Source organism: Nanorana parkeri, unplaced genomic scaffold (genome assembly GCF_000935625.1).
Source record: "Nanorana parkeri isolate BGI_ZX_2015 unplaced genomic scaffold, ASM93562v1 scaffold757, whole genome shotgun sequence".
NCBI classification, from domain to species: Eukaryota; Metazoa; Chordata; class Amphibia; order Anura; family Dicroglossidae; genus Nanorana; species Nanorana parkeri.
The window spans coordinates 667,301-680,827 of NW_017307025.1; the positions used below are offsets into that span (position 1 = coordinate 667,301).

The 13,527-nt window shown below is 42.9% G+C and overlaps 1 protein-coding gene and 1 long non-coding RNA gene across 3 annotated transcripts in view; both read right to left on the minus strand.

Moving 5' to 3' along the window:
* The window catches only part of LOC108793530 (antizyme inhibitor 2), a 6,375-nt gene extending 3,690 nt beyond the window's left edge, over positions 1 to 2,685 (minus strand). The window contains exons 1-4 of one of the 2 annotated variants that reach the window (XM_018564502.1): positions 2,550 to 2,685; positions 821 to 994; positions 504 to 676; positions 274 to 408 (exon numbers count right to left, since the gene is read on the minus strand). In XM_018564502.1, the coding sequence (XP_018420004.1) occupies positions 274 to 408; positions 504 to 676; positions 821 to 994; positions 2,550 to 2,648 (581 nt within the window). In that variant the 5' untranslated portion in view covers positions 2,649 to 2,685. Of the gene's footprint in view, positions 1 to 273; positions 409 to 503; positions 677 to 820; positions 995 to 2,534 lie in introns of both variants that reach the window. The other variant, XM_018564503.1, reaches the window with a different exon arrangement.
* A 21-nt stretch (positions 2,686 to 2,706) lies between these two features.
* LOC108793546 lies at positions 2,707 to 4,892 on the minus strand. Its single transcript, XR_001941647.1, has 3 exons — positions 4,688 to 4,892; positions 4,468 to 4,563; positions 2,707 to 2,721 (listed from the first exon to the last, which is right to left on the minus strand). It is a non-coding gene; the product is annotated as an uncharacterized LOC108793546 (long non-coding RNA).
* Positions 4,893 to 13,527: the final 8,635 nt, after the last annotated feature.

The window sequence follows — 13,527 nt, forward strand, 5'->3', positions numbered from 1 at the left end:
AGAGGATTAAAAAAACCCCGGTCAGCTTTTTTTGCCATCTGTGTCCCATTGGAGAAATTTCCCTTCACTTCCTGTCCAATAGCAACAGGAAGTGAGAGGATATCCCACTTTTAGTGATAAGTCACCAGCAAAATAGAGGGTGAATCTCCCTAACGGAGACAGACACCAATACAAACCTGATGTGTTCTACTCTCCACTATATCCAAAACTAAAAAAGGTTTTAGCTTCAGATTCACTTTAATTTAGGTATGAAATGGTTACAAGCAAACTTACCTAACACCAATAACGTCAACATTGAGGTTCTTGGCCATTTCAAGAAGGCGTCTACATGATTTTAGCGTAGCACCGAACTTCACACTGAGGCGGGTGGAAGACTTAGTGTCATCTGTTGCAATGCGCAATACCATCCTGTGGACAATAAAATGTCTGGATCAGCTTTCTGGGGCATTTTATTGGACACACGTTATTTTATAGTTTCTGACAATATCATGGTATGTACATACTTGGCATTTTGGTGATTACGTGAAACTTTGGACAGCTCCACTTCATTGTCAAAGGTCATCATCTGGACACCGTTCTTGGCAGCATATTTAATTTGGGAAATTTGTTTGCAAGGGTTAGCATAAATAATGTTTTCTGGTGTCACACCAATGCTTTGGACTAGCTCAATCTCAGTCTGCAAAGAAACAAAAAATAGAAAGGACACTGTAATAAGTACACACGCAGTGTGAAGAGACAAACAGTAATTAAATACTTAATGTATCTTTACATTTTTTGCCACATGACCCAAAAAGCATTAAAAAAATAAAGCCAGAATTACCTTGCTGGCACAGTCAAATCCAGCACCCAGTTCAGCCAGGATCTGCACCACACCTTTGCTGCTATTGCACTTAACAGCATAGAAAGGCTTTACACGAGGCAGTGCCTTCAGGAAGCGTATATGCTTTTTCACTACGTCCCCCAGATCGGCAACAAAGAAAGCATCTCTGTCCTCCTGAAAACAGAGAAATACCAAAAAATAGGTTACAAAAATGACAGACTAGCTACAAAGTCTGTTGACATTTGTTCTGTGTGCTTTTACAATGACTTCACTGAAATAGGTTTAGAATTAAAGAATTTGACAAAAGTAAAAAACAAGAAGGCCTAACAGCTCATGAGTTCCATTTAAAAAAAAACATACATGGCTACAATGTGCCAGGAGACCCTTCAAAAATCAGCAAATGTGGGCCGGACATTCCTGACAACACCCATTGTAGGTTTCATTTGGCTTCAGAAAGCCAAAGCATTGTGTAGGACTAGTTCTTCTAATCCAGGAGTAGGCAACCATAGCACTCCGGCTGTGCTGGAACGGCAAATCCCATAATGCCTGGGGCTAGTAGAGTCTTGCAATGCCTCATGGAACTTGTAGTTACACAACAGCTGGAGTGCCAAGGTTGCCTACACAATCTTCTCAGCCTGTACCCCTTTGCTAACTCTGCTGTCAGTTTCATGGTTGGTGGATGCTGCCAAACAGTGACCAACTAGGATTAGAGCGATATCCACGAGCTAGCATAAAACTCCACCACAACGATAAGTCCTCTGAGAAGTCTAAGGATTCTGGCTGCAATCATTTTATAGAAACGTTTAAGTATGGGCAGGTGCGTGAACATTCTGACTATCACAACTGTAACGTTTCCTGGATAGTACAAACTTTTCATTGAACATACTATACTGCCTTGAGTTACCGTTCAAGTTAAACATGTAAAAGGTCAATGGAGTATAATCAGTGGAGCTATTCAAGGGTTAACTTAGGGTCTAGGCAACTTGTATAATGGATTTTCATCCACTTGATCCCCAGGCCAAAGCTGCCCATACACCTTGCGAGATGATCGAACCGTCGTACGATTTTCGTACCACGGCCCCATCCTGATCCGATTATAGCAAGGCTGGATCAGCGGTAATTAAAAGAAAGCACTTGGACGAATTGCTGCAATCGACTGCACATATATTTTCGTCTGCGCATGAGCAGTGTAAATCATAAAAATTTTTATGTACGAAGACGCCAACAACCTTGCGAAAATCGTACGCGCGACCAAAGTTTTCTAACCTGCTGGTTAGTCAAAAGTCAATCGATTGTACAGTATTTGCAGTTGTATATCTTATGAATATCGGACAAAAACGAGATAGCATACGAAAACCGGCCGATATTCATAAGGTGTATGGGCAACTTTAGACTGACGTCTGCAGCCTCCTACCCCATCACCCAACCACAGGCCTGTTGATGTGATCATGTCTAATGCAGGGCCCATAGCCTTATTATTATGCTTAGTATTATGCATGAGAACTCAGTCCACAAGCTGGAGCGTAGGGGAGACAAGGCAAGCACTGACTGCACGGTGAGTGGGGATCAGGGACGTAAGAGTCCTTTACACAGGTCCCCTAAACATTAATAAGTAGATAGGGCTACCTCCACATTGCACGGGGAGTTTTGCTTTATTTCCCCAGAGATAGGCTTTAAGAAGAGTACAAGAAATAATTGGATGGCAAGCAAATGCTGATGGATTACTTACAGTCTGTGAGACCTCATTAATGATTTCCTCCATCAAATCTCTGGCAGCAAAGCCTTCCTCCACCATGGTGAAGTCTGATTCTTGGATGTAACGTGGCATTGTGATGCTCTGGTGAACCACCCACTGACCTCTTCCTAATAAGTTTTGTTTTGTTTTTTAAGTATGCAACAAGCTGCAAAAAAACAAAAAAAGACATTGCAGGTTAAAAAGTGTAAAGACACAAGAAAGGGAAGTATACAGAAAAGTAAATCTGGTGCTGACACAGCAGCTGCAATGACCACAGTTACTCTAGAAATGAAAGATGCTGAAACAGTTGCACGCTTACATCATCATTTACTGGAGCTGCAGCACACAATTTTTTTTTAGAAAACGGTAAAAGAAAAAAAAAGGAGGGAAGAAATGTTTCCCCAACGGCTCTACTTTGAAATCAGCCTTTAGTCCTTTTACTTCACACTTTTAAGGCTACATGCACATTAGCAGTGAAGTCCAACATAAGTTATCTGGCAAGTAAAGACAACTTTATGCTTTTCAGGTCATCTTTTTCTGTGCCAGGCTTAGTCACGTTTAGCTGCATAAAACTGGGCTAGTTGGACCCGCAACGCAGAAATGTCTATTTTAGGAAAACTGACCTAGACGCTGCTGGGCGCCTAGATGTGTTCAGTCATAGAATAGCATTACACAAGTGCGTTTAGAAAGGAGCTTCAAAACGCACCTGAGCAACATTTTGGTACATCGTGTGCATGAGGCCTTAAGCAGAACTCCAGGCAACTCAAATCTGAACCACAATCCCGACTGGCTCCTACACCACTCCCTGCAGCCCGTCTCCTCTGCTCCAGAGATGGCATGTCCCTTAGAGTCCTAATATCCCATACACTGTATAGGACGTGATGACTCCCAGGACCTTAGACTGCTGGAGCAAAGGGAGAAAGAGGCTGAAAGCCAAGTCTAAGGCTGGCGTTACACCCATCAATTTTATGCCAATCAACCCACGAGCTGAACAAAAAAAAAAAAAAAAAATTGATGAGATTCCTCCATCAACATGAACAATTGATCGAGGAATCGCTGCCATTTACATTTTATTCCGGTGGCACCTGTCAAAATACCCTATCAGAGCAGGCAGCTCATTGGCTGCCGGCTCCTTTGATCAGCTGATTGAGGAATGCCGACTGAAAGGGAGCCATGCCGACTGAAAGGGAGCCAACACTGTGCGAATTTCATCCGGTACATTACAAACCAGCCGAAATTCAGCCAGTTTATGGGCACTTTAACAGCAAGCCAGGATCATGGTTCAGGTATTCTAGCTCCCTAGACAAAATGAGCACTTAACCTTTGCAGTGACCCTTGCTGTGCAGGGGTAATGCAACAGAAAGGTTTTTAAAATTCCATTCTATATGTTAAGGCAGAAACATGGGAATTGTGTTTCCTACATGACTCATGAGGCTACATAATACATGAGGATATCAGACAGGCAGACTAACAGGCATTGGGTGAAATCTGACAGAACACCACAAATGTTACAATGTGATGTAGTGGGCCTGCCTGATCTTATAGAAACTGTTATATTACATAGTTTTGATAAACCTTAAGTTGATTGTACAGTCAGATTGTAACATGGTGGCCCTAAGACAGAGACAGAAGAGGGAAATACATATAACTCTACATATCTTTTAGTAAGCCAGGACGTTCACGATAATTAAAGCCAGAGATTTGTATTCCTATATTGGGATTGGGGAATGCAGGATTGTAAAAATGAGTCTTTAAATATTAATGATTGTGATTGGGCAGACGATCTGCTTATAAAAGATTTACACAGTTCTCCTATCTAGCCGGTATTGTGTTCTCTAGCACCATAACATATTGCGTCTATGTGATGAGCAGTGAAAATCAGGGAGCTCCCATGGCATCACCATTCACTCACCCGCTATCAGAAGACCCAGGGAGGCTCTGCGATGAATTCGGAGAACTTGAAGCACCCCGGGCTAGCGTTGTCGCCGCAGCTGGCGTTCTGTGTTCTCTGCTGAAAGACAAGGAGACAAGGAGATTGGTCATTTGTGTCACGATTGGTCGGAGAGGCCGAACCAACGTATCCTATACCATCCCTGCATATACGATCCTCTGCATCCCGGAGACCGGCTTACCTTAACACGCATTTACACGGCCGCTTCCCATTAAGGTTAGTAAGAAGTGTGATATGACTCTAGCTCAGACAGGTCCTCGTCGCAATGCTTCGTTCAGTGTCTATTCTACGCTCAGCGCAGCTTCTTTATATATGTCACTGACAGCCATACTAGTGACGTCATGCTGTTTCCAAGGAACTGGAGACATCAAAAACACTCCCGCCCCTTTCCTGACCCTAGCCACACCCTTCCTGGGTCCCGTGACGTTACTGAGTGTTCCGTAGATGCATTGCATAGGCGGTGTGCAGGCTTTCTGGGGCGGTGTGCAGCTGCAGGGATGAGATATTGGATGTTCCTATAGACAGGGCGCGTGATAATGACTAATATACTGGAAATTCCTGGAAATTTCACGGGATTTGGTTGGGAAATCATGATGTGCTTATTTATTGTGATCATATATAGTTATTTCCCTGGAAAAGGTAACAATGTCAGCTATGACAGACAGTGCAAATAACATAGCTCCCCTGTACCTATTGCAGTCCTTATAAATTACCAATTTGACATGTGTTGCTTAGGGCCACATTTCGCCTTAGAGTGTATTCCCATTTTCTTTTTCAGTCAAATTTGACTATATATGTTTGTTATGTGTTCCCATTCACACAGCATAACAAATAATATATTTTTTTAAATCATACCTTACCTTTTAGATGTTTTGTTGCAGCAGGCAACATGGCTGAATCCATGATCTGTCCTTATAGAAATTAACTTCAACAGCCCCTCCTAACATTATTAAAGATGGAAAAGCCAGTGGAAATTGTAACCCTTAAGAAGCCAAGAGACCCTACCCAAGTAAAAGCAATTTAAACTGCACGAAGCATTATTATTTTTTTTTTTTAAAACGACTTGTCCAAGGACTAAAGCGGGACCGAATCTACTTGTCCATCATGACCATCTACTTGTCATGATACAAAAAATAATTGTAGCCAAAACTGTATTTAACAATGCTAAGAAACGATTCTTATTGGTCAGCGTGGTCAGGTAGCTGGGGTGGCACTAGCAGGCTGTGGCTCTCCTGCTCTACAGCGCCTCAGGCGATAGGAATTGTACACTCCTGTTATGCTATGTGAATGGGAACATGTAACAAATATAAAATATTATCCCAATTTGGCTGTGAAAGTAGAAATACACTTTAATCCATTTGTGGACATGAAAGTGACACTAAATCCAGCAATTACAGAAATGAATGAAATAAAATCATACTTTGATTCTGCACAGCTCAATGTCCTTTTGAAGAAGCATATTCATAGTTAAAGGGCTACCAGGAGTGGGTTAAGTCAGGGCTGGACAAATCTCAGGACCAGGTAGCCAATGCTCTTAAAAATGATAACTTTTGGGGTTCTCTGTAGTTGTTGTCAATGGAGTTGGCGCCTAAAAAATCCTGCTGGCTCCTGGATTGGACAGAGTGGCTCCTGAATTCTGTATTTATTTGTCCACCCCTGGATTAAGGAACTCTGTACAATTTAAGAGAGACAATATAAACCTAGCCATACAGCAGTCAGATTGTTTTTGGTTTGATCTATTAGCCTTCATGATTGGATATAAATTGAATAGACTGCTTACATAAAACCTTGTTGTATGTAGACGATGGTAAATGTTGCTGATCTAACAGATCATATCTAAGGGGAATCTAACTGACCTGTGACCATCTTAAGATGCCAGTCAGTGTCCAACCTGATATTTTTCCAGTATGATCAATGTCTGATATTTTCTCACTACTGGTGGATGTTTAGTCACTTTGATAAGTTGTTGCTGAGGTCTGAAATTCCTTAAAGTGGACCTTTCAGTTACTTTAAATACTACATGAATAAATTACAGAAATATCACAATATGCAGCAAAAATATACATTTTCAAAGTAGCTCTACCTTATTTCAATAAAAAGCAGTTTTTAAAATGACGCTGTGGTTGCCAAAAATAATAGTAGTAGTAAGAGGTATTATACTTATGTCTCTGGTGGCCCGTGTCTCCTATGTCCACTCCAATGAAGCACTACAACCTCCATCAGAATCTTTAACAGTCAACATTTTCAGATGCGTTGGATACCTGTGTTCCCAGTTGTGTGCTATAATTCCATCTCCTGACCCCTACACTACTGTGTCCTGTACTCAGGGGCGTAACTACAGATCATGGAGTCCCATAGCAAAAATGTGATGGGGGTCCCGCCTGGCGACCTTTCTCTGAGCTTTGACTAACGACACCAAGATTCCAAAGACTCCTCTTGTGCATCTGGCGTCAGCTTTCCTACACTGTAGACTTTACAGAGGATAAAGGTTGCCATCACTACAACCACTCCGACCCTAAGGCTGGGTTCACACCTAGGCGTTTTTCCGCGCTTTCGTACTTGCGGAAAAACGCTCAAACAGGGAAATGCCATTATTTTCAATGTGCATGGTTCCCATCTGGGCGGTTTTCCGTGAGTACGAATGTGCGGGAAACCGCCCTACGCCTAAAGAAGTACATGTACTTCTTTGGGGCGTTTTGGTCGGGCGGTTCCATTGGGATACAGCCAAGTATCCCTCGGAAACGCGCGAAAAACGTGCATATTCAATCCGCCTAAGTGTGAACCCAGCCTTAATGATGCAGCCCTCTGTTATCTTCACATGTTATATGTTTAATTTGCCTCAACAACCTAATGGGGCCCCCTTTCACCCCCAGGCCTCATAGCAGCCACTTGGAATGCTGCTATAGATACGCCCACTGCCTGTACTAACATAGGTTTGGGCAGGGGACACAGGCATCCCACACTCATTTGACACTCAACTATTTAAGATTTTGACATAGATTAGTGCATCAAGGGAGTGAAGAGAGAAGACACGAGCCATGAAGAGGTACATTTTATGCTTCTTTTTTTGCAGGGAACTGCTTTAAGGATTTGGTGACAACAATGTAAAAACTCCAAAGCTATGTAAGCTCCAGTCCAGGGACTTTGCCTGGACAGTGATGATGTCATCAGTCTGCTGCAGGTAGGATGTAGCATTTCTTTAGTCTCCTAGCCCCCCAGTGATCAGACTGTACATTGTAAATGTTGTAGCAAGCCACAAGGTGTGTCAGAGATTTGTAAACCTTGTCAAGAACTGTACAGACACTAGCACCTCAGTCCAGAAAGTAGATGCTGATCCTGGATGATGCCCTAACAAAGATGGTGACATCCTAACGGAAAGAAACTCAGATGAAGGCATTGTCAGGGGGAGTATTGTGATCTTTGGGAGAGGTAATAAATACATGTATGTGTTACACGAACACATTACTTAGTATAAATGTGTTTACATTAACAATATACCTGAAACTCTTTCCACTTTAACAAGTTAGAGTAGAATAGCAGCATGCAATTATACAATACTGTTGTTGTTTACTTGTACACGAGTGCCATATTTAATTATGCTATGGCAGTGTAGCAGATGTGTTATTCATTGCTGTTGTATCAGGGTTTTAATTCCTATTAGTTGGATTCAGATGTTATACAAAACATGTCAGTGGGGTTTGACCTCTACTAGTAACACAACACAGTACAATGTGACAGCTCGGTTGTCAACTGGAAACCAGATTAAGACCAGTATGAGACGATTTTCACTGCAAACGTGCCCCATGCCAGTAAAAGGCTGTGTCTAGACATGAAGGGCTATTGTATGGCCTGACACAATAGTGCGAGCACTGTCACTGGTCACATCACATTTGCCTAGAGACAAGAAAACAAACACAGTTCATTTTTCACTTCTGTCATAGACTCAACTGACAGGTTTAAAACATTGGAATGTGGCCAGACCTGTAGGCACATTCAAAGTACTTATCCCCCCCTCTTTTTAAATGTGCAACTGTAGCCATTTTACTAGTTTAGTATAGGGTGGAGAGAGATTAGGGCAGCCGTCAGGTTTTTATTACTATCTGTGTCCCTGTTAAGGAGATATACCACCTCTATTTGTCCTGGTGAATGTCATCACTAAACTGAAAGAAAAACCCAAATTTTAGGTTATCAGAACAGGACTAGACGGGAAATGTTCCAATGGGGACACTAGTTCTGGCGACCCTGCTGACCATCAGTGATTTCCCTCTCTTTAGAGGGATTTCCTCTTACTTTCTGTTGTGGCTAGTGGAGAGGAAGTGAAGGGAAAGCTCCCCAATGGGACACAGATGCCAAAAAAAAAAAAGCTGACAGGGGTTATAACCTCCATTACTCTGTCCAAAACCAAAAAAAGTTTTGGCTTCAGTTGTACTTTAACATACAATGCAGAACCCAGGCCTCAAGACCTTTATCCCTTTGTTAGGACGGACAGTGATTAAATCTAGTTTACAACTGATATTGAGAACTGTCAGTACAGTACAGCCATTTTTAAACATTTGTAAGTCATGCTATGTGAATGAGAACATACAGTATAACAGATATAAAGTAGGTGTTATCCTAATTAGGCTGGAAAAGTACAAGTACACTTTAATGTTATTTGTGTACATGTAAGTGCAATAATCTCTGATGCCTACACACTGCTAAACACTGGCCATTGGAATGTTTCAGCCCTCTTCTGCTCATATTTGGACTGCATACGTGGGGAAATTAGATAGAAAAATATGAGGCAGAAGATGCTGTCTTAAATTGAAAGCAACTGGTAGTCTACTTCATCTACTTCATCATCATCCAGCCACTTCTCATAGCAGCTGTATAGTCCGGAGGTTTTGCTGAAGCGCTGAATGCTGAGTTTTGTCTAATAATATACCTGCGTGCTAGATAGAAACATAAATCTTTGCATATGGTTTTGTATGGTGATATTTGCGTATTCAGTCAGGTATGGATTATTTTGCATACTTACACTGCCCAGCTTGTTCCGATGTAAGTATGCATATACTATACCTGATCAGCCGCTGGGGATCCTGTAAAGCACTGTAGTAGCCAGAGCTATCTGAATGGCTAGCTGTCATCAACACACACTGACCTGTTTAGCTAGTTAGTCCTGGGAACACAAGCACAACCTAGTTACCTCCAACTTTTTTTTTTTTAACATAGAACCTTACCTTATTAAAGTCACTCCCCTCCCCCACCTCCCCAATGCTGCTTTAACCACTTGAAGACCAGAGTGTTAAACCCCCTTCCTGGCTAGGCCATTTTTCAGTATTCAGCGCTGCAGTACCATGACTGACGTTTATTCCGTCATGCAACGCTGTACTGAAATTAATTTTGTACAATTGTTTGGGGGGACAGATAGAGCTTTCTTTTGGTGGCATTTAATCACCACTGGGGTTTTCATTTTTTACTATATAACAAAAAAAGTATCCTAAATTTTGTTTAAAAAAAACGGTTTCCCTATGAAATGTTATGAAATGTATTATCATCCCAATTTTTTCATAAAATATAAAAGACGGGTTCACGTCGGGTAAATACAAAACAAAAAGAATCCCCAGCACACCTGCATCATATGCTCCCACTAGGAGACTCATATAAATAGAGTTAGGACCACACTTTACAGGAGGTGCCTTGGCGCGGCAGTGTGGCTTCTACATATTTTTGGCCAAAGGTTTGTGCAACGAAAACCTCTGCTTTTAACGTATACTGTTAGACAGGGTATTTTGTTTTGTTGCAGGCCGCTGGCAGGTGTGCTGGGGATTCTTTTTGTTTTGTATTGTTGTAAGCCTTACCATGTGCACCCTGCTACAAAGGCTGGTTATAAATGTATGCGGTTACCATCTTTTTCTACGTCGGGTAAATAGACATCAAACATGTCAATCTTTACAATTGCGCACGCCTGCGAAATCGCAGAAAACGACCACACCCAAAATTGACCGTAGGCGACGCTTTAGAAGCTTTTAACGCTCATCAGTTTAATGTTATCAGTGATTATTGGCCCTAAAATTATTGCTCTCATTCCGATGTGAATTTTTGTTTTAGCTTTTTCATTTTTTTATGCTTTAATTTTTTTGAAACTTTTTTTTTTTACACTTAACTAACTACATATATACATCACAATATATACATCACTTCCTGCATTCGGGGACCGAGAAGCGATCAAAGGGAGATCAAATACTGACCTCCCTTTGATCTCCACTGACAGCGTCGCCGTGCCGGTCCCACCGGGCACAGGGGATCTCGGGACCAGCAGTGGCGACGGAGGACCAGGGGGGCACACACCCATAGCTACTGCAAGCGATCGGGCGTCTCGCTGGCTGTTTACATTGCTAACAGTTCCCCACTCGTGTGCGAGCTGAGCACAGCGCACGAGCCAGAAAACGTATGCTAGTGCGCACCGCTCACAGCGGAAAGTGGCACACAGGTAGTGACACGTTGCTCTCTAATCAAATGCTCTATTTAAACCAGCTGGCCCAATGGATCAGTGCTGAATGGTCTTTCAGCTTGTGCTCCGTGTTCCTGCTGTTTGTTTGCCTGTTGCCTTGACTCGGATTGCTGCTGACCTTGATTGACCGCTGCCTGCCCCTGACCTCCGCTTGTTATCTAGATTCTGCCTGCTCCTTCCTTAAGGTGCTGATCATCTGGCTTCTTTGACATCATCTGGCTTCTTTGACATCGCTCCAGTTTCAGCTGCTAACCACGCTGACATCTCAGCTGCCAACCAGCCCTGCTCATCCTTCCAGGGACCCAGTGGCCAGACTTCTACCAGGCACCGTGTCTGAACACCCTGGCACCCGTGCTCCTCTCTGTCTACTCGCTCCCTTTTCTCACTCTCAGGGGTGTGAGACAAGCGCCGCAAGGGAGGCCTCCTCACACAATCGGTCCTCCACCAGGTACGTGATACTCTCGTCTGGCCGTTCAGGAACGGCCATGGACGGGAGGTGGTTAAGGACTTCCCTTAAATGATGCCTCTTGATCCGATCATCTTCTTCTTTCCAGTAGTTTTCAGGAGTCCCTCCAGCGCTGGTGCCGGTCTCTGAACTAGCGCTGATTCCTGTCTCTTCCCACGGTGTCTGTGCAGGTGCACGCTGCCGGGCTGCCTGCATTGACTTACCCTGTGTCTCTCCTCTTCTCCCGGCCAAAGATTACTACTGCGCATACGCGCTCGCGCCATGATTCTTCACGGCCGCTCAAGAATCTTTAGATCTTCGGATGGGAGCACGAGGCGGAGACACATGTAAGTAATAACCTGTTTGGTATTTTTTTTAATAAAGTTTTTGCATATATCTCCTGCTTCCTAGCAGGAGATATATGCAAAAAAAAGAAGGTTTAACTCCATTTTAATATACTGTATATACTTGCATTGGTCAAGCGTTCATGTTAATCCCAACCATATCATGAACTATTTCCTTTTATGAACAGTTGTCGTGGGATATTTATTGGTATCTGTAAACTAACTAAAGGTAGTTTGACAAAAGCAAGCCATCCCATGGTTTCAAGCATTACTTGCAATTATCAGGTTGTTTCCTTTACTAGCATAGGGTGATAATAATGGGTTCAGACATTTGGAAGCTGCCATTGTTCCAAAAGGAGATTATCCAACTTTTTCACCTTTCTATGGAGGAGAAAAAAAAGATGAGAACCGCTAATTCTGCTAGCATTGGGCATAAATCTCAACAGGTCTTGATACTCGTGTTTGGCAGATTTCTCTCTTCAGGAGTTATTTGCCAATCTATGACCAGCCTAAAGTAGGGTACACACATAGCAAATTCAGCTGGTTCTTGGCTGGTTCCTCCCCCCATCCCCTCTCTTTGCAGATAATTGGCGCTCCTTACTACTAGGCAGAATCATATTTTATAGGGAAGAACATCTAGTGCATGCTCTAGCTGATTGGTTGATGCCCCCTATTTAAAGTGGAACTATAATCACCTCCCCTCCAGCGATATGGCATCCACAAGCTCCCTAGGCAGCCGCCAACATCTTCATCTGGCCTTCTTCCAAGTACAGTATCTTTGATCATCGTGATTGGCCGTGCCAGGATAAGTTAGCGCCTGTGCATGCGAGGGAGTTCATTCATCTCAGCAGATGCTAAAATTGTACACTAAGCTGTGTGTGTGAAGCTTGGTGTTTGTTGGGAACAGACAGGCAAGAATCTTTTATTGCAGAAGAGACATAGGGGTTAATTTATAAAAGCACCAACACCCCTAGATGGCACTGTCGAGTATAGGAATCCTATCTGGAGGTGGTAGTGCCATGCGAATGGCATTCATCTGGCTATACGCTGGGTGGAACTTTTGTAAATGAACCCCATAGTATGTCTCTTTTACAATAAAAGCATTGCCTGTATGCAAGCTTTTATGTCTCATGCAGCAGCTCCTACCTAAATCACAGCTGTTTGCAGAGATACTCGACCCCCTCCTTGTCGCCGGAATTTGTTTATGTAGTTTGTCACCTATTAGAGCCCATTCACAGCATATGCACTGGAAAAAACGGCCAGCGCAGCCCCAATGCAAGACAAAGCAATTTGCTTTGTTACGGATGGACACCATTCACACTACCGCGTGGTGCTGGAAAGCAGTGTTGTGTGTTTAAAAAAGTATGACAAGCCATACTCCTTTTTTCAGTGCAGTGGAATGCGACACGGAAAAACCGCTGTGCCTGTAGAACTGAATGAAATGGCACTTGAGACATTTCAATACAATTCTCTCTCCCAAAAAAAGTACACAGAGCGACGTGCCAGGATCGGGGCATGAGTGTGAACGAGCCCTTAGGAAGGGGACTGTGCCAAAAAAGCTGATTTTAATGTTGCAGTAGTATGCTTGGGGTTTTCTAGACAAACATTATCTGCTGATGGATTGCAAAGACAATTTTACTGTTGAATTTTAAAATGTGGAACATGTGTGGACTTTTACGTAAACCAATAATGGCACGGCCAATTCTAAGCCAAAAAGTTGGTGTCCCGTGTGTTTTATC